Below are 27,275 nucleotides of genomic sequence, written 5' to 3'. Positions count from 1 at the left end.
AATGTCTAATTCCAGATCTCTGACTCTCTCCACTATTCCACTGTGTCTAGACAGTGATACTCTGTAGTCCACAGTAATTTTATTACAACTACTAGAAGAAAGGGCTCAGCCAGGTCAAAACTACAAACAAAAAGCTTTGTATCTAGCAGAACAGATGGTGAGGTTTGCCCGTTCTCCCTTGGAGAAGGGACCCATCTGCCTATCTGGCTTGACAGCCTTCAGGAGCCCCACCTGACATGGACATTCAGTAGGGATTTCCCTAGTCTGCCTGGAAAATAAAATCTTTTTGGATTGCTCCTCAGGTGCTTATGGGGAACGTGGGAAAATTCCTAGGACATGTTTTTTTTTTTTTGACCCAGTCTCGCTCTGTTACCCAGGATGGAGTACCGTGGCACGATCACAGCGCGGCTGGACTCAAGGAATCCTCCTGAGTAGCTGGGACAACAGGCACACGCCACCATGCCCAGTTAATATTTTTGTATTTTTTGTAGGGATGGGGTTTCACCAGGCTGATCTCTAACCCCTGGCCTCAAGCTATCTGCCTGCCTCAGCACTCCCAAAGTGCTAGGATTTCAGGAATGAGTCACCGTGCCCAGCAGGACATGCTTCTTAATGAACAAAGTCATATGGAGGGTCTTGTCTTGAGGAAGGACATGGCTCTGTCTTAGGCTTTAGTTGGGTTTCTGTTATAGCTACCTCAGAAGAGACTGACCCTCTAGCCATATCACAATACCCCAAACCTTTGATTGATGTGTCAGCAGGGATACAGTATCTCTTATCTACTACTACAGCAGCCTGAGGATCTACTTTCAAGGTTCTATCTCACCCTCTCCAGCCATAAGGCCCCCTCTCAAGCTGTCTCCTCTTGTGTTAACTTTTATTCAGCTACTGCCCTACCCTGAGATACATCCCTTTCCTTCTGATCTCTTCTTTTCCCTGTCTTATCTTCATACCTTCATTCTCTAAAGTGGGTGCATTTCAATGTCCTGATGGTTCTGGTTTTCTCCCACGTCTCCTCATTAAACTTCCCAGAATGAGCATGGCATATCCAAATGTTCAACACCTCCTCCATGTGAATGGCTCCTAATCTGTCTTCTGAGAACCTGTTCTGCATTCCTCTTTAACTGCAGGTTTCTTAAGCACTGCAAATATAGGTTTTCTTGTTTGCTGCTCGGCACCCAACACACATTCAGAATGCGGCTCAGTGTTCAACAAATGTTTGTTAAGCAAATAAATGACTGAGTCTAAAAAAATGATTGAGTCTCCCCCTGTCTGACCTCATTACCTTTTCTGATAAAAATGCCCATTCCTGGCTGAGTGCAGTGGCTCACGGCTGTAATCCCAGCACTTTGGGAGGCTGAGGCAGGGCGATCACCTGAGGTCAGGAGTTCGAGACTGGCCTGGCCAATATGATGAAACCCCATCTTTACCAAAAATACAAAAATTAGCCGGGCATGTGGCAGGAACCTGTAATCCCAGCTACTCGGGAGGCTGAGGCAGGAGAATTGCTTGAACCCGGGAGGCGGAGGTTGCAGTGAGCCAAGATGTGCCATTGTACTCCAGTCTGGGCAACAGGGCGAAACTCTGTCTCAAAGAAAAAAAAAAAATCCCAAAGCCTCAATACTTCTACCCGGTTAATTTATAGAACAAGTAAATGAATGAGTCCAAATCAAAACTAAATTTTGCCTGCCCTTATCCAGTACTCTTCCTGCCACTGCACTGTCATCACAGCACAGAGGAGGGAAACAGCCCTTAGAATCACATTGATTTAGTTTGCATCTTTGTTCAATCTCTTAACAGGATGCAGCCTTGGGCAAGTTACTTAGCTTCCTTGAGCCTTCTCTATAAAAAATAAAAAAATAAAAAAATAAAAAAAAATAAAATTAAAAAATTAACTTTTGTACATCAGAAAGAATAATTACTCTCCAAGTTTATTGTAAAGACTAAATAGCATGTGTAAAATGCCCCAAAGCCATTTATACACATACTTATAAGCTGTAATCCTAACTCTCCTATATATATATATATATATTTTTTTTTTTTTTTTTTTTTTTTTTTTTTGAGACAGAGTCTCGCTCTGTTGCCCAGGCTGGAGTGCAGTGGTGTGATCTTGGCTCACTGCAACCTCTGCCTCCCAGGTTCAAGTGATTCTCTTGCCTCAGCTGCCCAAGTAGCAGGGATAACAAGTGCCCGCCACCACACTTGGCTAATTTTGTTTTGTTTTGTACTTTTAGCAGAGACAGGGTTTCACCATGTTGGCTAGGCTGCTCTCGAACTCCTGACCTAAAGTGATCCACTCGCCTCAGCCTCCCAAAGCGCTAGGATTACAGGTGTGAGCCACCGTGTCTGGCCAACTCTCCTATTTCTTTTAAAGATACATCAACTACCTCATTTAACACTCACAAAAACCCTATCTGTAGATACTTTTATGTCTCCACCTTACAGATGAGGAATCAGAGGGACTGAGAAAATGACTTCTTTGTCCAAGGTCACACCAAAATAAAATCCTAGGCAGTACTACTACAGAGTTCATACAAGAAACATTCTTAGATTGCAAGCTCACTAAGAAAGCCTTATAAAAAGTCAGCCCTTACAAAAATTGGCAAGCCACACCGCTCCAAATAAATTGTGGCTTTAGAAGGTGGTCACTACTTACTGAAGTAATAAACAAATATGTTTACCTGTTGAAATCTGACTTCTCAGTTCAATGCTCAACTATTTTAGGAGAAAATCTGTATCTCTAACAATCCCAAATGCACAATAAATATTCTTGCCTTGAAAATTATGATATAATAAAGAAAACATACTTGGGAATGTTTTTCCGAAGACATAATGAGTACTGCATGAAAGAGGACTTTTAAGATAAAGTGAGAAACAGAAATAATTCAAGGGAAACATGCTTCACTGAAAATTATATAAGTCAATATCCCAGAAACCAAGCAACAATTTATTCATCAGAATAAGGAAGTCATGATCAGGAAATTTGTCTGGCTAATTGAAGTTGAAGCGGTTGCACGTGATGAAAAATAAATCATCAGAAATGCTTGGATGTTTCCTATAAGAAACTAAAATATGCATTATAATTCCAGCTGTGGATAAAAATTTAATGCATTTTCACAAGGTACAAAGGGTGAATAATTGTTTTGTCAGTTGATGGGGTGGATTTTAGTTATTTTAATAACTATAACCCAATTGAAGGAAAGCAGAATGGCATATAAGAAAATGGGGGATCCAAAACCAAATGGTGGAAAGCAAACTGATTGCTTATGTTAGAAATTAATTATATATTAAACTACCCAGACAGAGTTCTAGATACAATTAGGAACAAAAATAATATTTTAAAAGAGATGTGTTGGACTAGCCAAAAGCAAGAAGAAATGCAGAATGTCATTGACAACCTAAAAATAAAAGCCTGAGGTAAACTTATTATTTCCTCAAAGAATAAGGATGCACATAATGTAGCATAATTTCTTAATTAGAGTTCTATGACAATTGTAGTTACATCCTTCTAGGGATAGATATATTATGACTTGCAAAGTATGCTAATGGCTGAAAATAAAAAAAATAGAAAAATTTCTAGGTAAAAGTAATAAGACTAGCTTTTTTTTTTTTTTTTTTTTTTTGAGACAGAGTCTCACTCTGTTACCCAGGCTAGAGTGCAGTGGTGCCATCTTGGCTCACTGCAACCTCCACCTCCTAGGTTCAAGTAATTCTCCTGCCTCAGCTTCCCGAGTAGCTGGGATTACAGGCACGCGCCACCATATCCAGCTAATTTTTTTGTTTTTAATAGAGATGGGGTTTCACCATGTTGACCAGGCTGGTCTGGAATTCCTGACCTCAAGTGATCCACCTGCCTCAGCCTCCCAAAGTGCTGGGATTACAGGCATGAGTCATCATGCCTGGCCAAGTCTTACTTTTTGGAGGCAAGGAATAGTAATAAATGTAAAAGACCTGTTTTATGGACCCTGGAACAGCTCATGACTTTACTTAGAAGTTTCTACAGAAATAACTAAAGAATGACATTTCTCCAAAACCAGTTGAAGAACTTTTTAGTTACATGATGACAGACAAGAAAGTCAAGGTTAATTTGAGATATGCTGGTAGAATCATAAGATCATTAAAGCTCTGGTATGAATAAGAAAAGAGAAAATGACAAGAAGTATTCTGACATTTAGAAAACTAGCAATGGGAAAATGCATTTCACATTCTAAGTTTATTTGTGAATTAAAAAAAATGAAAAAAGAACTATTGGGTTATGTTGTAGATGCTTCTACCAATATGGTTATTATTTTGTTAAGGTGAAGATTTTAGTGAATTCATCAAGTATATCTGACTGATGAGACATCTTGGCAAAAAAAAAAATTATAATTTGGAAGAAGTCACTTTATCTCACTGTGTCTTAATTTATTCACCTATGTAATTACAGGGTTTATTTCCCTAAACAGTACGATATATACTCTTTATATTTTTTCTAGCATTAACATTTTAAGCTTATGGAAAAACATGACTACCTACAAGAAAAAAATAAGTAAATTAAATCAGCGTGTTGTTAAGATCCCATGTGTTTTAGCATTCATCAGACTGAAGGCAGTCTCCAAAATATCCAAACAGGGTTTTTGAGAATTTAACTCTTGGATCTGTTCTTCAAGTAGTATAATACGTGGTTTGACATGCATGCTAGACACCTGTTTTTCAGGATGGTAGCAAAACAACAGAAATTCTGATGAATTATGTCATTCAGTTGAGTTATCACAAATGATTATTCAAATAACTCTCAATAATTATGATCTTGACTTCTACAATGTAATTATAAGAAAGTCAGTTGTTCAAAGATATCCAAAATGTTCACCCTTGGCAAGCGATGGATGGGAAGAGTGGTGACAAGAATCTGAAATTTGAAATTAACCTGATGTATTTGTAAGTTTTTCCTAACAATGTTGCCATCCATTAAGGACTGTTTTAAGTGGACTTTCTTAAGCTTATATAGAGTTGACCTGAAGGATTTAAACACCACTTCAGTTTATTCAGTGTTTGCCATGTCTGCCATACACATCATAGACTGGAGTACATTGAAATATCATTAAAATGTACCACTGCATAAGACAGGTCTGCTCCTTCCTTTTTCTAAGGTAATTCTGTTTCATGGGTTAGTCAGACACAAACCGGTGTTATCAAACAACTGTCACGTCTTTGATCTGCAATGTTCACCAGTTACATGGAGCTAACAAAGAAATATACAGAAGCTAATAGAGTTATAAAGAGTCTGGACCAAGAATCATAAGACCCAGTTATGAGTTGTTAAAGTGAGGGTGAAACACGTCCCTTCAGTTTTCTCATTTTAAATAAGACTAAATGATCTCATCCCTTTTTCTTTTCTTTAAAATTTTAAGGCCTTATGCAAAAGGCTGAAAATCTAAATGGCTAAGATTTAATGGAATCCATAGGATTTCAATGAGATTTGGAAAATTCATCAACTATGTGGCACAGAAAACACAGATAGCGCACATGTACTATATTCTGTATGGGATATCAGGACCAAAACAAAACCAAAAAAATCACCATCCAGGTTGATAAATGGAAAAAAGAGGGTAGAGATCTCTTTCTGATACAACCTCAGAGAATATTTTGGCCTCCCTAAAAATTCCACTGAAAGTTAGGTGTCTCTAATGTTCATTTTTCTTTTTTTTTTCTCTCAAGCTTCATAGAGATCCTCTATATTTAAGTTTCAGTTTTGTTTATCTTTAAAGATCTCTTCACTGTTCAGAATTCCTTTTCCAGAATCAACAATCACTTTCCAAAAATTGCTCTTATTTTTAAATTTTGTACATTATTTTTTCCATCAAGAAAGATGATTATCAAAAGGAAGCTTCCTTCCTTTCTTCCTTTCTTTTTCTCTCCCTTTCTGCCCCCTTTGCTCTCTTCTTCCCTTCCTTTCTTTTAAAATTACCAATGGCTCAGATACACTTTCTATTTCTCATAGAAGAAAACGGAACATGTATTCTGGCAAAAAAGGAAACAGACTTTACTGACCCAGAAAAGAAAGCATATTTTGAATCTCATCCATCTCTTCCACTGGCATTTTAACGTCCTCCCATAATTACACACTGCTTGCTTAGCATGTGTGATCATAGGACCAACTACAGGGATGGCTTCTCACTCTTTGATTTATATTCTTTAATGGACTCCAGCCCTGGGGCCAGCAGAGCTAGAACAGAAGATGTAGTCTGCCCCTGATATTTCCTGGTCCTTGCCAAGAGTTTGCAGTCAAAAACTCTTAGAAATCATTTCCTAAAGATAATCATTCTTAACATCTATCCTCTGGAAGAGATCTCTCACCGGTTCACAAGCATCATACCTCTCACAGAATCAAACAATTATTTACAAATGGATAATGAGGCAACTGCACACAGAGCTTATCCATCTACCTTTGCTAGAATACAGACAGGCATGGAGCAGTGGAAGCATATCCAGTATTTTGAATTTTTAAAAACATCATGTGTTTTGGTCGTATACCCTGTGACTGGACTATGGGACCAGCTTCAGGTTTAAAGCAGTGAAGCTGTTTGATGGAAACCTGTAAAACTTAATGAAAATGCTGAGCTATAGCATCAAAGCCGTTGGCTGGCTCAGAAAGGCTGTGGGGACCTGGGCAGAGGCAGACTTTTACATCTTGTGCTGCCTCTTGATAATCTGATTCTTGGATGCTTTGCCCAACTTTACTTAAAGGAAGAAAAAGAAAGAAAGAAAAACTAAGCAGGCAGATAGGAATCTCTTTCAACACACTTTTTTCTTAAATTTGAAGAGGATTTTGTTTGTTAGTTTGCTTTTGATCAAGCAGATGGTAGTGGTAGAAAATTCTTGTCTCTCTTACCCTTTTAGAATAACTAAGGTCACTTAGTGTGATATGTTGGGACCCCTTTGGCTAGATGACTTTTCAGTAAGAACTTTAAGACAGCTTTACATAAAAATATGTTTTCTGTGTTTGCAACCACAGAACTTAAATATTATTGTAGAGAGGGACCTTAAGGTACACAAAGATTAATACTTTCACTTGAAAGATGAGAGCCCTAGTGCTCATAGAGGTTGAATAAAATGCATTGCGTTGCAATCCACATAGACTGGTCAACTGTGATAACTGGGCAGTCTAAATGATTAAAAACTGCATCTCACAAAGCCAGTTTTGTTAGTTCCTTCATGCTTCCCACCACTCAAGGTCCCCACTCCTTTTCACTTTAATCTGAAGCATATCTGGTTTGATTGCTTTGTTTGGGTAGAAATATGTAAATTTTGCTCGTGTTTGTATTTTGTATTCTTCTTTCTCCAAAACTGTACAAAGTCATCTTAATTCTACCTTTGAGGAATCTCTACACTGTATCTCCCACTGGATCTGTTTCAGTATATTTACATGGAGTCTTAGGCTCTTTTGATCATTTATTCCTATAAAATGCTGATCCTATGCAGAGTTTTCTAGAAATATCCATGGCAGCGAATAATAAACAGTAGCCTTGATTAGGGTGAAGTTGTTTCCCTTGCATCATTTGCTTCTGTATCACCTTATATTTCTGTTAAAAATGTGGGTACACTGTTGAATCAGAAGCAAGGGGGGACATGAAGCTGCAGTTTAATAAGCTCTCAGATGATGCTTATGCACAAAACTTTGAACCAATGACCTACAGGGTAAAATCCAATTCCTTTCCTGCAGCAGTCACATCCTGTCATTACTTTATCCATTTCAACATCATTTATTTAAACGTTTATCCAGCACAATTGTTGACCTCTTTGCCCCATGCATCTTTTCTCCAGACACACTAATTCCAGATATACCCTAAACACATCATTTATTATTTTACACCTGCACCTTTTCTCTAACGTTTCCTGTCTCAACTCTTATCTCTTATCTTTGTTTACTTGGTGATATACTACTTTTAGTTCAGTGCCACACTACTTTTCTCAAATGTTAACTCCTTGGGAAAGGCTTTTTCTAAATATTTCTCAGTCACCATCCCTATACTGCGTTGCAATAGAATGTAGCATAAATCTCTATTATAGATCCTGTTTCATTTGAATGTAATTACAATGAATCTACACAAAGGTTATAGAATACCTACTATGCCCCAAATTATACCATTAAAGAAATAAAAGTCACAATCTCTACCGTCACAAAAATTACTACCCAGCTTTTCTCAACCCAAATCCTCATCAGAAACCGAGAAAACAGAAAGATATTTGAGTATTTCCTCAATTCTCCCAAGGAGGATACATAACTAGCACCATTACGTACAACAGATGTCTTAGGGCTTTAGGGTTTCATCTACTTGGGAAACCCCAGTTGATCAAATACTGGTAAAATTACATTACAGTAGCAATAAATGCTATGACAGAGATAATTCAAAGGTGAGATGAAAAAGCAGAAATATCTAATTGAGTATGTGTTTATCTTTCCTGAACCATGTCTTAATCCTGTTTCTATGCTTATTTAGCATCTAGATCAGTGCCAATTATGTTGTGGTCATTGAATACATTTTATTATTGAATTAAAGGCATTGTAATTCATTTTTATTGGTGTGAGTCTTTGGAATCTGGCCGAGGCAATGTGAATTATCCATATTTGTAAATCCAGCATCTAGTCAGTGGTTAAGATACTGTTGGCACTCAGTGAGGGCTTGTAGAATAAATGAACACATTTGGAGGAGTTGCCCTATTCTCCAGCAGAAAGTCAATAGCAATGATAACAATAACCCACTTAAAAATGGGCTACGGACTTGAATAAACATTTCTTCAAAGAAGAAATACAAATGCCAACAGGTATGTAAAAAGATACCCAACATCAGTAATCACCGGAGAAATGCAAATTAAAACTACAGTGAGATATCACCTCATGCCTGTTAGGCTGGCTATTATTAAAAAAGTCAAAAAAGAATAAACAACAACTGTTGGAGAGGATGTGGATAAACTGGGAGCTGTGTAAACTGTTAGTGAAGATGCAAAATGGTGTAGCTGCTCTAGAAAACAGTACGGAGGTTCCTCAAGAAAATAAAAATAGAATTATTATATGATGCAGCAATCCCACTTCTGAATATTTAGCCAAAAGAAATGAAATCAGAATTTTTAAGAGATATTTGTACTCCTACGATCCCTGTAGCACTCTTCACAATAGCCAGCATGAGCACACAACCTAAATATCCATTGATGGATGAATAGATTTTTTTAAATGTGGTATATACATACAAGCGAAAATTATTTCACCTTAAAAAAGAAGAGAATCAGCTAGGAGCCTGTAATCCTAGCACTTTGGGAGGCCAAGGCAGGCAGATCACTTGAACTCAGGAGTTCAAGACCAGCCTGGCCAACATGGTGAAACCCCGTCTCTAACAAAAAAATACATAAGTTAGCCAGGCATGGTGGCATGAGCCTATAATCCCAGCTACTCAGGAGGCTGAAGCAGAAGAATGGTTGAACCCAGGAGGTGGAGGGTGCAGTAAGCTAAGATTATGCCACTGCACTCCTGCCTGGCCAACAGAGTGAGAATCTGTTTCAGAAAAAAAAAAAAAAAAAAAAAAAAGAAGGAAATCCTGCAATATATGTCAACAAGAATGAACCTGAGGACATTATGCCAAGTGAATAAGCCAGTCACAGAAAGATAATACCGCATGATTCCACTTACAAGAAATATCTAAAACAGTCTATGTCGTAGAAGCAAAGAAAAGAATTGTGGTTGCCAGGGCCTGGGGGAAGGGAGAAATGGGTAGTTGCCAATCAATAATCATGAAATTTCATTATGCAAGAATAAATTCTAGAGATCTGCTGTATAACATTGTGCCTCTACCTAACAATACTATATTGTACATTTACATATTTGCTAAGTGGGTAGATCCTATGTGAGCTGCTCATACCATAATAATAATAATAATAATAATAGTAATAATAATATAAAACTTCTTTCATATATTAGAATATATTCATTTGGCTAGATGACATAGTTATCTTTTCCCAAGCCACCCATCAATTTTCCAGTCAGTTCTTCCCTCTCAGTAAGATTGAAAATTAAAGAATAATAAAGTTTTAGAATTGAAAAAAAGAAATGATTGTTTTAATTTGAGGATCAGAAGTACTACTTAAAGAAAAACTACTATGAATGCAAAATTCTTCCTTTGTGGTTAATCTACATTTATAAGTATTCCACTTGACATTTAATTGCTTCGCTTGTTATGTGTATTTCAAAGACAAAAAGAAAGAGTTTATTAAGACTGCAAGTGAAGTGAAAAAATGCTGCATTTTTCTGGGTGGACAGTAGGGGTGGTGGTGGTATTTTCAGTGTTATTGTCATCTAACGAAGCCTAATTTAGTTTGAATATATATTTTGGAACAAATAGCCTCTAAATACAAAGTCGGTTTAGGGGAAGATAGTGTGAAAAGGGATAAAATGCCATAATATTCTGATGTCCTAAAGAAAATGTGAGAGTCTGGGACACCTCCTTCTTCTCTGCAAAGCCTGCAGCCAGCTCACTTCAGACAAAGTTGTCTTTTTAGAAACATGATGTAAGCATACACTCACAAGCTCTCTGGAAATAATGATGTTTCTACTTGTGTCAGTTAAAGGCATCCCTTTGTTCATCTAATTACCAAGAAAATTTCAAGGCAGGTGTGCTTCAGTTTAGCGAGGTGCTGTACTTCATGGGTGCCTCTAAGGGACTCTTTACAAAATTCATGTTGCAGAAGCAGCATTCCCCTAAATGGTTGCTTAAGACTGCAAATCCCCAACTGTCCAATTTATATCCAAGGAAGAGTTTACTTCCTTTAGGGCATAAGCCATTATATTACAAAGTCATTAAAATGGAAATAAATACATAAGTTAGCAAATTGTGGTAAGGTAAAATAATCCTATATAAACCATGGCCTAAAAATAAAGAATATATACAGAATTCAGCATGAGGATATTACCATACAGAAATGATAATTAACCCAAGTAAACCTGCACACAGTGATTTTCTGCATTTTGGCAAGTGAAAAATTTTTGCTATGAAAGCAGGACTCTAAAAATCAAATAAAAGTACAGGAGACCTAGTTTTAAACTGATATTAAAACACACAGGCATTTTACTTTAATGGTCATGGGCTTAGGTCCAACTATTTCAGAATCCAAAGCTTATTACTTGGATAGTCAACACACATCAGTCCAAGACTGCAGCTGCTCCTAATTTGGATTGTTAGGGGATTATCCCTACAAGAGTCCTCATGGTTCATCTGCCCTCAGTGCAATCAGATGAGAAAATCCTGACTTCCATCTCCAGAAAGGAGGTCAAGCCCACCCGGGGCCTGGGGTAAATGAGAGCTTCTGTGGGATCTTGACACCGAGATGCTGAGACTCCAGCTGTAAGCCTCAGAGTCACTACTGAGCTACAAGTTAGCAGTTTTACATTTATTATTTCTAAAATCTGGATTTGAGTTGCAATCAAGGTATACCCTGATTTAGATTAATTGGCAGTGTTTAGTGATCCATAAAATAATTGTGCACCAATACTGTCAATGATGACAATGTAATATGGTGGTTGACACGCTCTAGCTCAGTGATTCTCAAACTTTAATATGTATATTAAATCACTTGGGGATCTTACTAAAATGTAGACTCTTTCAGTAGATCATGGGAAGGGGCATGAGTCTTTTCATCTTTAACAAGCTCTTAGGTGATGCACATGCTGCTGGTTCACATCCACATCTTGTTTAGTACATTTCTAGGTATGCTATGAGTTGTTCATGGGCTTTATTTCCTTTTAAACTACGTAAAAACTACAGCTTTTAGTTGCATGTCCTTGTTTCAAAATTGTTCCTATATCTTCTATGTAGCTTTATATACATGTATTGTTAAACAAATAATAAACCAAATAATTATTTAATAACAACTAAAGGTAATGTTAATGAAAGATTGGTTTCAGTTCTTGATGATCATACCTTATAGCCTGGATACCTTGGGGGAAGAAAATGTGAATAACGTCAATTTACTCCTTCAAATAAACATTTCAGACACTCATATGAGACTCTGCTTGGTTTACAGGTAGTGAACACAGGAAGGGAAGACTAATTGCTTCTGAAAAGTAATGTGAAATGAAATCTGATGACGACAATGATAACATTCTTAAGAACTAAAATAATTACTTGTATTTGAACTATAAAAATTGACTATTCCCAATTCAGTTCCTTTACAAGGTACCCATATTTAAAAAAAAATTCCAGTTTCTTATTTATCTTTAACAATTTTTGATACATTAGATAGTGGATATCATAATTTAGGATAGCAAAATGGAAAGCACACTGGGCTTGGAGTCAATAAACAGAGGTTTCCTTCTGACTTTTTTCACATATTAGGGATACGGCTCTGATAATATTATGTATAATTTGTGGTCTCCAAGTTAATTCAATTTTCTCACAAAGCTCTTAGAACAACTAAATGAAACAACTTTTAATATGAGACAATGTGTGCAAAATCTCATAAATTCATCTGCAACCAGGACAATTCTCATATTTGTAGGGGTCAGTGTAAAATGAAAATGAGAAGCCCCCTGTTCAAAAGTTATTAAGAATTTCAAGATGACAAAAAGAAGATATTAAATGAAGAGCAGGGCCCTTCTATGTGTGGAGCCCCATGTGACTGCATAGGTTATAAGTCCATGAGAAGGCCATGTCTGCAAGATAATTGTAGCTAATCCTCACTATATTAATAGAGTATTAATAAAGTTTATACTCGATTGAGATATTGCAATATACCAGGCACTACTCTCAGAGCCTCAATTACATAGTCTCACTTAATCCTTTAGAGGGGAAAGAAACTAAAGCACAGAAACATCAACTATCTTATCTCAGGTGATAAAACTACCAAGTTTAAGGGAGCCAAGATTGGAATCTGGGACTGTCTGATTCTAAAGCCATTCATCTTAACTAATTTAATGCAATGAGTTATCTATAACAAGTTATTGTTATTCCTGTTTAATTCAAATTTAGAAACCTACGCTCGCAAAAATACGTCCATATTCCAAGGGCAATTCACTTACTATGACCTTGATTAAATTACCTATGGCAACCTAATTGTCTTATGGCCCTAGTACTCCACAGAGAGCCTGCTACATAGTCCATTGTCATATACTATATATGAAACTAAACACTCAGTCACCAATTTTTCTGTGCACAGAATATTTACTCCACAAAGATAAAAATCTCATTTTCCTATTATTCAAAATCACACGCTTCTGAATAAGAGTATTATTTTCATTTAAAAGCAATTAATTTGTTTTAAATGTTTTTCAATAGTGATGATTTTCCTGGAAAAAAAAAAGACACCAATTACCATGCACAGAAATAATTTTCTTCCAAACATAAGGACTTTGATCCAAAGATCTAAAGACAAGAGTATATCATCTCATAATAGAAGTTAAGAGGAACTCCAAAATACTCATTTTGTTTTGGATGAATTTCAGATTTTTAAAAAATATGGCTCAAACTCAGTTAAGTAACAAACTTAAATTTATATGAAGGTGTTTTTCTTTTTCTTTGCAATGTGTTTTCTGATCCTTCATCTCATTTTATCTTTCTTATTCTTTTCCAATTGTGATAGTAAAACTAATTCACTGTGCTTCAATCCCATACAATATCATGCCCAGTATACAGCTGAGCAGAGAGACAAACTCAGATTACTTGATTACCTTCTCTTTGAAATTATTACTAATTTCCTCTGCAAAGCTAATTACAGCTTCTGTTGTATTATTAGAGGAATTTTTCATACCTCACTTAGGAAGCTTGTATTGTAAATCTATATTTATTTGTCCAACTCTGTCTCCAGATTCCTGAGTGCATTATCTTACTCATCTATGTGCCCCAGTGTCTAGCACAGAGCCTGGCATACTATATATATATATATATATCTGTACAGAACAGAATAGCCGGAATACTTAGCCCAAATATATACTATAGTTATTACTAGAACATGGCTTGTAATTAATTATATATATATATATGTATATATGTGTGTGTGTATATATATATATACACACACACACACACATACATTTATATATATATTTTTTGAGACAGAGTCTCGCTTTGTCACCCACGCTGGAGTGCAATCGCACGATTTCGGCTCACTGCAACCTCTGCCTCCTAGGTTTAGGCGAGCATGTTTGGCTAATTTTTTGTATTTTTAGTAGAGACGGGATTTTACCATGTTGGCCAGGCTGGTCTTGAACTCCTGATTTCAAGTGATCTACCTGCCTTGGCCTCCCGCAGTTCTGGGATTACAGGCATGAGCCACTCCACGCCCGGCCCATACTAGATAGTTTTAATGTTGATTAACTTAATGCGCACATGCAAGTGTTAATGCATAAGCAAATGGAGCAATTTAAACAAGATGCTCTGGTAGGTGCTGAAATTAAGATAAAATGTTCAGTCTCAGACATTGTTCATTGCTGCTTTCTACTGGACTGAAAAATGTCATATTCTATAAAATGTATCAAGTCCTCAGAATTAAAATGTCACTGAACCCCCTGACAGACCATGCTATGCTAGCTTGATATTTGAAAGCACTACAATTCATTATGCCAACTGCTGATACTGTTCCAGGCTATGGGGCATCTGCTGAAAATGATGAGAAATAAAAATCTGTGGGTCCCCTGGAAAGGAAAGATTCTATGTTTGAAAAGCTGAATTCCAGACAAGAACTCACCAGATGCTTTGTGGACTGAAGAGCTGGCTTCCATTTCCTTGGGGACCTGAGCAGATGGGACTCCCTGAATCCAATCTCAAAGAGGAGTGTCTGTGGCAAGGTGCCTGGTTTCTGCCCCAATTGTTTATTTCCCTTGCCTCCATGGCTACAATGCACAGAAGTGAACTTACCCTTAGCAATATATAGAGCCAATACTTTAGAAAATCTAGAAATCTAGAAAGTACTTCCAAATGTGTTTTCTGTGCATTCCTGTTTGTATGGCTGGCTACACAGTATGGAAAATAACAGCAAGCATTATCTTAGTTTGCCTTTAGAGGAGGAAAAGTGTGCAGGCTGCCAGAGCAGGGAAGAGGTTCACAGAGGTAACAGCTCCAGACCAATTCAACCCGGGGAGTGGGAAAGATTCCACTGAAAGCTCATATATAACTGGGCATCTGAGAAATATTTCCTGCAGCTTCTTCTCCCCCATCAGATCTTCCCTTCTCTGACATCCCAGCAATCTAGGCTGCGTTTTTCTGTTTTCTTTTCCCTAAAGGTTCCTATGACGCTCATTTTGTCTAATTTTATCTTTATAAAAATACTGAGAATGAGAGAAGAGAAGTTAGATTATAATATGATATGGGCAGCAACACAGAGTGGCAGTTAGGGGCAAGGATTTTGCTGTCAGATTATTTGGGTGGGAGCTTAGTTTTGTTACTTACTAATTATTTCCCCCTAGGTCAGTTACTTCACTTTTCCTATCTCCATGTCTTCATTTGCCAAATAGGGATAGTATTTATGTGTACCTCTTTTCATGCTTAGAGTATTACCTTTGCAATTACGAAGCTCTGAGAAACTGGTGGTTCATCCCTCTCTGCAATATAATAATCATAATGTATTCAAAAAAGGGCTAGTAAAGACAAAATACCAGAAATCCACCAAAAACTTGTTTTTTTCTTCTTCTTCTTCTTCCATTGCTCCCTTTCTGATAGGTTTGAAACACCAAATATCAAATTATTTCACACAGTTTCATGGATTTGTTTTTGAAAAGTTGTTGTTTTACTGTGTTCCTGATGCCCCCAGGCACATGCCTGTTGGGTAACTCACTGGATGTTGTAGAAATTTTATGAGAAATAAAAAATGCTTAATATGTTATTATTATGCTTTCTCTGGAATATGCTGACTCCCTTACCCCTCCAGCAATAGCTTCTACTTTTCATGTCCATTAGTATAGAGCCTCGTACAATCATAGGCACACTGAGGCACTACAGTGTTTATGCCATGGGGGTTTGTTTGAATGATCTGATGCAGGTAAAGTGCTCTACTAGCAGGACTATCAACTCAGGGATGGCACGCACAGCCATGTGTTCTGCTGAGGTCTCATGAGTTCTCATTTGCATAAGGGAATGATTATTATTAGCCTGCATGCATTATTGTGAAGACTTTTAAAAGGAAAGGAAGATTTCTGCAGTCTGCTATTCTACACATGAAAGGAGGCAAGGGTAATCGACCTCTGCATTTAAGTACTGACACTATTACAGTAGAAGGACTGAAATACATTTCAATATTTCCAAGATCTAGAAGAAACAAGGCGGGGCCTATAACAAATCAGATTAATGACATAAAAGAATTTGTCAAAGCCTTTGACAATTCCACAAACCCCATCTAGCTTTCTTGTTAAAGTTTTCAAAGCAAAACTATCATCTTCCATGTTTTAAATCAGGTAGAAAAAAATTTCTTTCTATACCTGAACTTCTGCCAAAAACATTAAGCCCATTTGCCTGTTCTAGAGGGGCTAAACCAGGCTCTCTATGAGTCACTAAAGCAAGACCTTGCCTCTAGGAATACAGCACAGAGAAGCTAGAAAATTGTCAGTCAGCCCCAAGCCATCATCTCTAGTGCTCACTAGGCTGTACAGAATAGAATAGTCAGAGCACTTAGCTTAAATATATACTATTGTTATTACTAGAACATGGCTATTTTGTGAGTCAGCCCATTCCAGCTGCCACAACAAAATGACATACTGTATAGTGCATACTGATCCTACATGAAACAATTTTAATATAAAAGTTAGCCTGTAGCCACAGTCAGTCCACTGGTCAAAAATTGAGCATCTGCTGCGTAACAGCCCAGCCAATGCATGAGTCCTTGAGTGAAGGGACTTCTTTGTATTTTCTCATAGGCTATTAATCTTGTGGGCATTAGCAAACCCTATCTTAAAATGGTTCATACAGGCAGGGTGTGGTGGCTCACGCCTGTAATCCCAGAACTTTGGGAGGCCCAGGCAGGCGGATCACAAGGTCAGGACATCCAGACCATACTGGCTAACATGGTGAAACCCTGTCTCTACTAAAAATACACAAAATTACCCGGGCATGGTGGTGGGAGCCTGTAGTTCCAGCTACTTGGGAGGCTGAGGCAGGAGAATGGCGTGAACCCAGGAGGCGGAGCTTGCAGTAAGCCAAGATCATGCCACTGCACTCCAGCCTGGGCGACAGAGCAAGACTCCGTCTCAAAAAAAAAAAAAACCAAAAAAAAAAGGTCCATACAAGTGAAGACATAACACCACATAAAATCAAGGCAGTATTATCCATAGTTCTATAATGATATGGTAAGTAAAAATATGTGGATCTGTATGGAAAATGTTTAGGAAAAATTGAAGTGGGAAAGCAAAAAGCAACTGTCTTCCCTAAAGAGTGAGGGATGAGGAATATGGGAAGGTCAACGTAAGTAAATTGTAAAATGGTACCAATCAGTATATGGACCATGACACAATAATAAGAGAAGAGGGGCCATAAGTCAGGGACCTCAACAAGGAAAAGTCTAGAGGAAATGAAAACCTGGGGATAAATTGTTTAATCATGACTTTGGAATCCATGTGAGTTCTCTGCCAACTAAAGTAGCCCTCCCTCCTCTCATCTGGCATGATTTCCAGATGTCACTGAAGATCTCTTTTTCCTCCAAGTTCCTGCTATGTTAATTTATCCATCAGGTCCAAAGCCTTTTATTCCAAATTGGAATAAATTGGAATGCAAATTCTGCCATGAGATTTTGTTCTTACGTGTAAATGACAGATACTCTATTGCTCTCTGAGCAAAGAGGGAAATAAGATCAAGAAAGTGGGGGTGGGGGGAGGGATAGCATTAGGAGATATACCTAATGGAAATAATGAGTTAATGGGTGCAGCACACCAACATGGCACATGTATACATATGTAACAAACCTGCATCTTGTGCACATGTACCCTAGAAATTAAAGTATAATAAAAAAAATATGTATATATACACACAAAAATAAAAAAAAAAAAAGAATATCCCCTTTCGGAAGTAGATTAACCTATTAAACTAACATCAGCCATTCAAAAAAAAAAAAAGACACTTGAGGGCCCAAATTTGATGAGCTTGGTCAACCACAGAAGTGCATAAATTGAGAAGCCTTCAAAACTTTCTAAAACTTTCTCTGTTGCCCAAAAGAAGAAAGATAGAGATTAAGGGGCATTTGCAGGAAGGAAATATTTCATCTCTTTCTCAGTGTCGATGCTGGTACACTGTGATGTGGGCACTTCATATGGCAGAGGAGATTACATAGATTTCATTAAGGAATCAATCATTTTTTCCACAGTGAGAGAAAATGCTTACATAAGATAGGATATTTTCCAAACCTCATCTACCTCAATAGCATCTTCCAGATTTGTGGTAATAAATGTTTCTAAGTGTAATTAAAGGCTGAGCCGATCTAATTAGGTTGATGAAATTTTCAGTGGGACTTCATTCCCCTCAGCATTTCCCTCATTTTTTTTTTTCTCTCTCTCTAGAATACTTCCTTAGGCTTAACTGAGCAATTTTTAGTGGCAGCATTCTAAGTTACCTCACACAGGCAGTGTCTCCACTCTGATTGTAAAACCTCCAGCACGTACATATGACTAAAAACAAACTTCAAATAAAGGATTCTAGGTTGTTTTATTTAACACACAGTCCTTTCCTACCTCTTCAGTTTCTTTTCCTTACTAAAAAACTACGTTAAATAATGTTTACTCTGCAGGAGGGAAATAAGCGCTTCAGAGCATTTGGGGGCACAAAGAGACCAGGAAATGCATAATAATTGCATAACAGTTCTGAGGGGGAGATTAATGAGGGAGCGCCATGACCCTTCCTTATAGGTCAATGACACAGAAACACTTATACGATGAAAATATTGGGATAGAAACACATACTAGTGAGATTTTCATCTATCTTTAAAGACTCTTAAAATATATCTAGTGAGCACCTGAAGAATTAACTGTGAGACTTTTCTACAGGAAAATGCTTTCCAAGTGGTCTAAGGTAAATGGGCAAGATGTCCTTATAGAGTCTGAGCATTTCAGACACCATGATTTCTCTTTCTGCAAGGTTTTCTAACCTCCTCTCCTTTTGTAGCAGTCACTCAAACACTGCTTGTTAGAAAATTTAATTAAATATAAAAATGATCGAAAATTCTTAAGCAACATATATTTCAGCTTTTACTCAGTGTTATCAAAATGCAAAGAATGGCCGGGCGCGGTGGCTCACGCTTGTAATCCCAGCACTTTGGGAGGCCGAGGCGGGCGGATCACGAGGTCAGGAGATCGAGACCACGGTGAAACCCCATCTCTACTAAAAATACAAAAAATTAGCCGGGCGCGGTGGCGGGCGCCTGTAGTCCCAGCTACTCAGAGAGGCTGAGGCAGGAGAATGGCGTGAACCCGGGAGGCGGAGCTTGCAGTGAGCCGAGATCGCGCCACTGCACTCTAGCCTGGGCGACAGAGTGAGACTCCGTCTCAAAAAAAAAAAAAAAAAAAAATGCAAAGAATATAAACAAGTATTTCTGTCAAAACAGTGTTACCTTTGCAAAAATCAGATTTAAAAAGCATATTTTTTAAAGACCAATTATCCTCTAAGAATTTCATAGGTATGGGCTATATATAATGACAATTTATTATTTACAATTTTTTAAACTATTTTTTTCAAATTTAAACCTGTGAGTCATTTTTCGATGAGTACAAATATTTTCCCAGACTTTGATTTACTTGTGATGAAAATATGAATTATTTAAAAAAAAACTACTTTGATCTCTATTTGAATTCCCGGCCATTTAAAGTTCCTTGTCATTTTAAGCAAAGCACCGTATGAAGTTCAGGTTAGGTTTTACCGAATTATTTTGAACTAATCTTATTTTATTTTGAAATTTGATAATCACATACACAAAAGTAACTTTCCAATTGAGGGTTAGTTGTTCTACATGCAAGCAAAGTCTCATCTCAAACAGACATTATTAAATGCCATATAGGGAAAGACCTAAGTTGCTTCTAAGGAATATGAGATTATAGGTTGTTTCAATATGTTGAGTGATTTCCTTTTTTTTCTTTAATCTGTAAAGAATAAATGTGTAAATTCGTGAGAGTGGTATTTTTATACCTTGAGTGCCATTGTTTACAATGAAATAGAATTGGCCATTTAAATATTATATTTTACTTGATAGGGTTCTGTATTCTAATCCTGCTGGACCCCCTTATTACTCTTGGTCAAGTAACTTCTCTAGGTCTGTTTCCCCAAAAGAAGAAAGTTGAACTTAGAAAATGATTTCCAGGATCCTTTCAATTCTAACACTCCAAAATTTCTTCCATGACTTCAGACAAAGTATTATTAGAATCTCCTTCAAGACTGGTTGTGCTAAGAGGGACTACATACTAGACTGAAAATAAAAATGCTATCAGCCAATAAATGAAGTCATAATTAAGGGTTTACACATGCAGTGTGCTATAGGCCAGGAAGTCCAAGCTAGAGTTCAGGAAAACTTACAGAGACTTTACTGTTAAGAGAGATTCTGTGAGAATGAACATGGGCATATCCCTCTCTTTTCAGTAACTCCACAAAGCTGACCTATTTGAAGTAGGGTGATTTAACTCAAAATCCATGATTCTTTGTCACTATTTCATTTCAGAAGTAACAAGAGCAGGGCCTTCGAAACAGATAACGGTTCAGACAGGATGGAAACTATGAACAACTAAAAAGCCTTCCAAAGTGCTGGGATTACAGGCATGAACCACGACACCCAGCACTTTGGGAGGCCAAGGCGGGCAGATCACTTGAGGTCACTAGTTCAAGACCACCCTGGCCAATATAGAGTGAAAGCCGTCACTACTATAAATACAAAAATTAGCTGGGTGTGGTGGTGCATGCCTGTAGTCCCAGCTACTTGGAAAGCTAAGGCAGGAGAATTGCTTGAACCCAGGAGGTGGAGGTGGAGGTTGCAGTGAGCTGAGATCATGCCACTGCACTCCAGCCTGGGGAACAGAGCAAGATTCCATCTATTAAAAAAAAAAAAAAAAAAAAAAAAGCCCTCCAAGTGAGGTATGTTTTGATTTATAGACTAATTGTGCTGATATCCTTCCAAACTCTAGTGCATCAGAAGAAGTAAAATGAAAAAGATTACACAAGTCAAGAAAAAAGTGACCGTGCTTCCTCAAACACACACCCCAGATGCAGAAGACAGAGGTGGAAAGTGTCCAATCAATAAAGAAGAGTGAATTGTATCCAAACCCCATAGTGACAACAGCACGAGTGAATCCTCCTTTTATGAGTTCACCAGCTGTGAACTAACATGTCAATTGGAGGACCACCTGACTTATTTTTTGGTATTGTGGTTTTTGTGGTTAAAAGGCCAATATAAAAAAAATGAATACTAAGGTAAGGAATCTTTATTTATCAATTCATAAATTAGAGGTGTTAATCTGAAGCACAGTTTAATTTGAAACTGTTACTTTAGATTAAGGCAATTAACTACAGTTTTATACACACAAAAAAAACTGCCTCACTTATGCAGAATTATCAGATTATGTGTCTCAGCTGAACTCAGGGATTCACTGCAGGAATTATTATTATTATTATTTTTTGGATGCCCAAAAGAGTTCTTTAGTTACATTCCCATTTCTGCTAGAGATCCCTCAATTCCCCTTCCTTTTTCCAATCTAAGCAGGATTACTCTTCTCCTTATAAAGCAGGATGTAGGGACTGATTATAGTTGGCCTGGCTCACAGTGAAAATGAGGAAGTTGGTATGGGTGATTGCGGATGTGGCTCCGCCCTCCTCTTTCCATCCCTAGAACAGAGTTTCAGAAATCTTCTAATAATATCTAATTATTCTTTTACCATACCTGATATAGTTTCTCCATCCCTGCCTGTCTAAATCAGTCACTGTTTGAGATGTTCACATTCTGACTCTTCTGTGTTTATCTCCTTGCCTTCTAGAACTCTCACTCATCTCACCCTCTTTTTAAATCAAATAACTGTGTTAAATAATTTAATACTTCATTCCTCACAGTTTATTATATATTTGTAAACATGGTTTTAGTTTGTAACAAATTTGAGAGTTTGTTCAACTCTTTTGTTGAACTCTAACAAACATTTATCTTGCAACAGGGCTCTTAATTATAGTAGTTAAGAGCACAAAGGACACTGAAATCAGACTTCTTCGATTAACATTTAAACTTTAATACTTGTTAGTTGTGTGACCTTCCTCAAGAAACTTACCTGCCTCAAGAAACTTACCTGCCTCAAACCTCAGTTTCTTTGTCTGAAACATGCAGATAATGAAATGTCTACCTATATTGTGAGAATTCCTATAAAGCTCTTAGAATAGCACAAAATAACAGCTCTGGAAATATTAGTACTATAATAATAATAAATAATAAATAATAATAATTAGATTATCATCCTCTACAGAGCTTAACACAAACCTGGATCACACTACATATTTGTAACCAGTAAAACTTACTTTCTGAAAGGCAATCTACCACTCCCACTACAAAGCATGGGTAGGTTTGGCCTTCCAGAACTGCACCTCTTCATGTTTGTTAAAACTATTGCACTTTTAAATCACCCTTAGGATTATTCTATATACAATCACACACTGGGCAACAAATCAAACAGTATGTTCACATAAAGAGAAGACAGGGAAGGATAATTCAGTAGTAATTGTTTTTCCCTAATGCTTAACTGAATCAAGTTTATATGATTAAATTATTTACTTTAGAATAAACCAAGTACATCACTGCTTACCAACAGCACCTATGGCTAATAGTTAGTGAATTCAAAGTTATTTAACTTTGATTTTTAGAAATCTACACTCCAGCCTGGGCAACAGAGCAAAAAAAAAAAAGAAATCTACACCATTAAATTGTAGCCATACAATGTAAGAGGAACCTCTGGTTCCAGTAGCCCAAAGAAATTGGATTGTGTCTGAATGAATTTTTTTAAAGGCAGCTTTTATGGAAAATATTCATTAAAAAATGAAATTCAGGGACTTCTTCATCTTTCTCTCCCCAAAACCCAACAAATTCCAACCTTATACACAAAGTTACAATACACAACTACAGCTGATAATGAGTGATGAAATTATTGATATCATTTAGTTTGATGATCTTGCTCAGATAAATATCAAGTAAATTCACCAGATAACAAATGAAACAGTTTTACTTCCTCCAGAATGTGTTGAAAATAAGGGAACAAAATGATGTCATTATATAGACTTACTTTTAGTTTTGTTTTGAATTACATAGTCGTTGCTTCTCCTATAGCCTAATTTCTTTTTCTTCTTTTTTCTTTTAATACTCAAAAAAGTCATCACTGAATGCAAAACACCGATAGCATTTAGGTAGCAATAAGCAAGTAAACCATTTAGCTTAACTTTAGACCCAGTATCTCTTTTTGTCTGACTTTCTTTTATAGCTAATATCAACTGTCCACACAAATCTGAAATGTAAATTACTTACAGACTAATTCCTTCATAATGATCTATGAGCTGTTTCCCTCCCCCAATCCTACATAAACAATAGTAGAATACTGAATTTAAAGTTGTGCCGTTTGAGTCTGGAAACATCGGGTCTTCAGCAAAGGCGCTTTCATGCTGGATCTGAAATGATGAGATTATGAATTAGGAATGATTCTGATGGCAACGATATTTACCTCTTTGAGACAGCCCATAAAGTTGTTACTGACTGGTGACCCTGGAAGGTCGGCTGTGCTGGGACTGCCTCCAACATAGAAAAAGTCATCAGACCCCAGCATGGTATAATCTTCTTGCGTGTAGCCCGTTGTGGTAAGAATCCCATCCACTGATATTGTCACCTAGATAACAAAGCACAGGGAAAGGACACGCTATACTCAGACCTAGATACTGTAATCCTGGGATATGCCTGTTTTGTGTTTTGTTTTTGTTTTATTATTTTTTTGTTTGTTTTGCTTTTTTCTTTTTTCTGTTTGTTTGGTTTTTGTTTTTAGACCTATGACGGAACCCATTTTCATGTCTGTTTGAGGTTTATTCTTAGATTCTATTCAACTAGCCCTAAGAGATCTAAACTAGTTAGAGAGTTAACTGATTATTGAACTAGTGTCAGCATCATCCCTACTGCAACTCAAAAGTTATTGAGCAGACACAAAAATGGTGTTAGTAAAATGCTTCCTAGGTTAGTTTGGCTGGTGTACATATTAGTAAAGTTTAGTTGTCTGTTATTAACTAATCACAACGTGCACCTTGTTAACATAAAAGGCACAAGCTATTTCCAGCAACATCACTATTTGCACTATTGAGCAGCAATTGTTCAGCATGCAAGTGCCTAAGTCCATGCCAAAGGGAGAGAAAAGGCAAAACAACCAGTAGAAGCGGCGCACGCTGATGTGCACATGCAGGAGGTACAGTACAGTTCAGAAAAGGAAAGAAAGAAAACAGGGAGAACCAAAGGAAAAAAATAAAAATAAAAACAACTGCTTTGTGATGACGTAAAGATGAGTGGGTGTGGCATCTCCAGCATTCCCAAATCAAGTTTCCATGCCATGCATCATGAATGGTTAGAGACTGGCTGAGCCTGCGGTCACTCAGGCCAGCCACCATTTTGTCTTATCCCGTGTTAACCACAGCTGGATGCAAAACGTTCGAAACGTTAACGATGCCCCTACAGGTGAGTTGGAAAACAGAAGTTGACAGGAACAGGTAAAAAATAAGAAGGTCAACAACAGATGAAAAGAAGGAGGTCAAAGTAAGCAGAAGAGTACCAACCGCAGTTCCTCTTTTGTTAATGATGTCTACAGTTAAAAGAAAGAAAGAAAACACACGGCAAACCCAAAATAAGAAACAATTAGAATGATATCTACCGAACAATGTAGTTTGTTTACCATAGCGTGTCCAATGCCTGAGTGCTTTGTGGAGAAGGGGGGAGAAAGGAAATTAAAAACTGTGAACAGAATAACGATCGTTACTTAAAAAATATGATGGTCTCTACCATGTTAGTACATTTTTTGATTCAGGTAACGGTTAGTAGAATGAAACATTCCATGAATGACATGTTAGTTATTAAGCATGTTAGTAACATAGAAAAAGGGCAAAAAAATTTTACAAGAAAAAAGCAGACTAACAAGTAGGCCTCCCACAGAGGTAATATTTTTCCTGCTATTATTGTTCATAATTTGCTACTAGACAGAAACAGACACATGACAATGTTCCCTTTGTCTTCCTGAGTACATCTGAGAGACATTGGAAAAGTCTAAAAGGGATTCAAAGGCCTGAAGCGTTTCAGCTGACCACTGCAGCCCTATGCCCATACTTGACCCCTCCTCCACCCTGGCCCACCCCAGCCCCAGGAAATTAGTAGGAATCAGTTGGCATTGCCCTACTACTCAATTTTACAGCATACAAGGACTCCTCCTCAACTTCAAAACTTCCTTCGGTCATATTGATGGACTTTAGGGTCACAGTTTACTGCAATGAAACAAAGCAAAGATCCTGACACATAGAATGAGTAGAATGGATTTGTGTTTAATCTGTCCTGCTACACATGCACCCCGGCTGTATAACTACAGTTTCCTTTGAGCTACCAATTCGCAGTTTGGTTTGTAACCTGAGCAAAGGCAAATCTAGAAAGTGGACTCCTTAAGCCCCCACCCTTCCTTCTGTGCTTCTCTCAAATGAGCCTCTGGTTTCTTTGTCCATATCTGAGAGAAAAAAAAAAAAAAAAAAAAAGGAAAACCAAAGAGACAGACTCATAGGAAACCCATGGTCTACAGTTATACTGATGGTGGCCGATCCTCTCCAAAGGCAGGTGGAAGCATGCAGGGCCCCTCCCATGTCAATGAGGGATCTGGAAGGTCTGGGGTTCTCAAGAATCTTTCTGTTTTATTTGTTTGCCTTAGCTAGACTAAATCTACACTCTTAAAGCTCCTTTTTGTTTCTCTAGCTCAGATAGTTTAAACCTTTCAGAACGGGAAAGAAAAGGTTAGACAGTTAACAGCTCTGAAAGAGAGGGCTGTTTTGGTAAAGGAAAACCAGAGACAATCCGGTCATTCTGCAACTGTTCAGAGAAACAACAAATATGTTAAGGATATTAGTTTAAGATCAGCATGTACGGCAATAAAATTAGTGACTGTCAACACTTAACAAAATGATACACTGTAATATAAAGTTTCACATAATACCCAAAACTTAAAATGTTCAATACAAAAGGACAATCTATTCATTTTCATTCGTATATATACTGTAATCATGTCTTCATTAAAAACATACAGTATATGTAGACCCATAGATTTAGTAAATAGTTGATATTTTCCTAGTATATAGCATCTTGAAAAATATTTTTTAAAAAATACAATTAAATAGAAATGGGCACCTAGAAGATTAACTGGCCTTTCCAGAGTCATTCGGGGTTTAACTTACAGTATCTATGCTAAAAATAAAAATATCTTCAAAAACAGACCCTTCAGGAGATATGTAAGCCCCTAAAGAAATGTTTCCCCTCAGGGACTTCTCTTGTCCCCATTTTGGGGGTGGGAGGAGGAGGGAGTAGGGACTGATATAATCCCAAATCACAAACACTATTTTTTTGACTACAAAAAAGGAACTGTGATTTAATGACCCCAATGTGCATGCTTCCAAATGATCACAACGAAAACTATAATTTAAAATTAAACAAACAAAAAACCAAAAACACAACAAAATCACACACATCACAGGAAGGGCAGGTCGCAGGGATATCCTTGCAGCCCTTTTGGAAATTTTTATATGGCCCTGTATCAAAATAGCCTTTGGGCCCCCAGAACTTTCTAGATATGCCCCTGCTCAAGTACGGCAGGAAGATTCATCTCAAAAGAAGAAAAAGCTAATTTGCAAGTGACTCTGAGGAGCCCTGTATCATGTTGTTAGAGTTTTCAAGTACCACACACACAGCTATAGCGAGAAACAAAGCCAGTTACTCTCTTATCCACTGCGCTGTTACCTGACGCAGATTCCTGGTGACTTTCACATCATGCCAGGCATTATCATTAAACTTTCCATTCACAGGCTCCACTAGTGCTTCAAAGGCCCCTGATCCCAAATTAATGACCAGAGAGACAGCTCCATTTTTCAGGGCAAGATTGACATAATCAGCCGATTTCCCAGTGTGAAGCATCAGTCCATTCCTCTGAAGGGTTTTAAATGACAGAGTTATTTCATCACTGCTGCTTTGAATGGGGTTTTGAGACAAGTCGTAGCAGAAGTATTCAGATCCTTTGAACGTGGCAATATATTCTTCTTTTCCTAGAG

General features: G+C 37.4%; 1 protein-coding gene across 19 annotated transcripts in view; it reads right to left on the bottom strand.

Annotated features, from left to right (window-relative positions):
• NRXN1 (neurexin 1) overlaps nt 1-27,275 on the bottom strand; it is a 1,136,968-nt gene that overhangs the window by 692,209 nt on the left and 417,484 nt on the right. For 8 of the 19 annotated variants that reach the window (XM_055242610.2, XM_055242612.2, XM_055242616.2 and 5 more), the window contains 2 exons: nt 26,968-27,269; nt 23,669-23,830 (listed from right to left, as the gene is read on the bottom strand). In XM_055242610.2, coding sequence (XP_055098585.1) covers nt 23,669-23,830; nt 26,968-27,269 — 464 coding nt within the window. Of the gene's footprint in view, nt 1-22,235; nt 23,616-23,668; nt 23,831-24,853; nt 24,899-26,967; nt 27,270-27,275 lie in introns of those variants that run through there. The other 11 variants (XM_055242606.2, XM_055242608.2, XM_055242615.2 and 8 more) reach the window with 3 other exon arrangements.

The sequence above is a fragment of the Symphalangus syndactylus genome, chromosome 14, assembly GCF_028878055.3.
Source record: "Symphalangus syndactylus isolate Jambi chromosome 14, NHGRI_mSymSyn1-v2.1_pri, whole genome shotgun sequence".
In the NCBI taxonomy this organism is placed as follows: domain Eukaryota; kingdom Metazoa; phylum Chordata; class Mammalia; order Primates; family Hylobatidae; genus Symphalangus; species Symphalangus syndactylus.
This window is presented reverse-complemented; position numbering and strand designations above follow the sequence as displayed.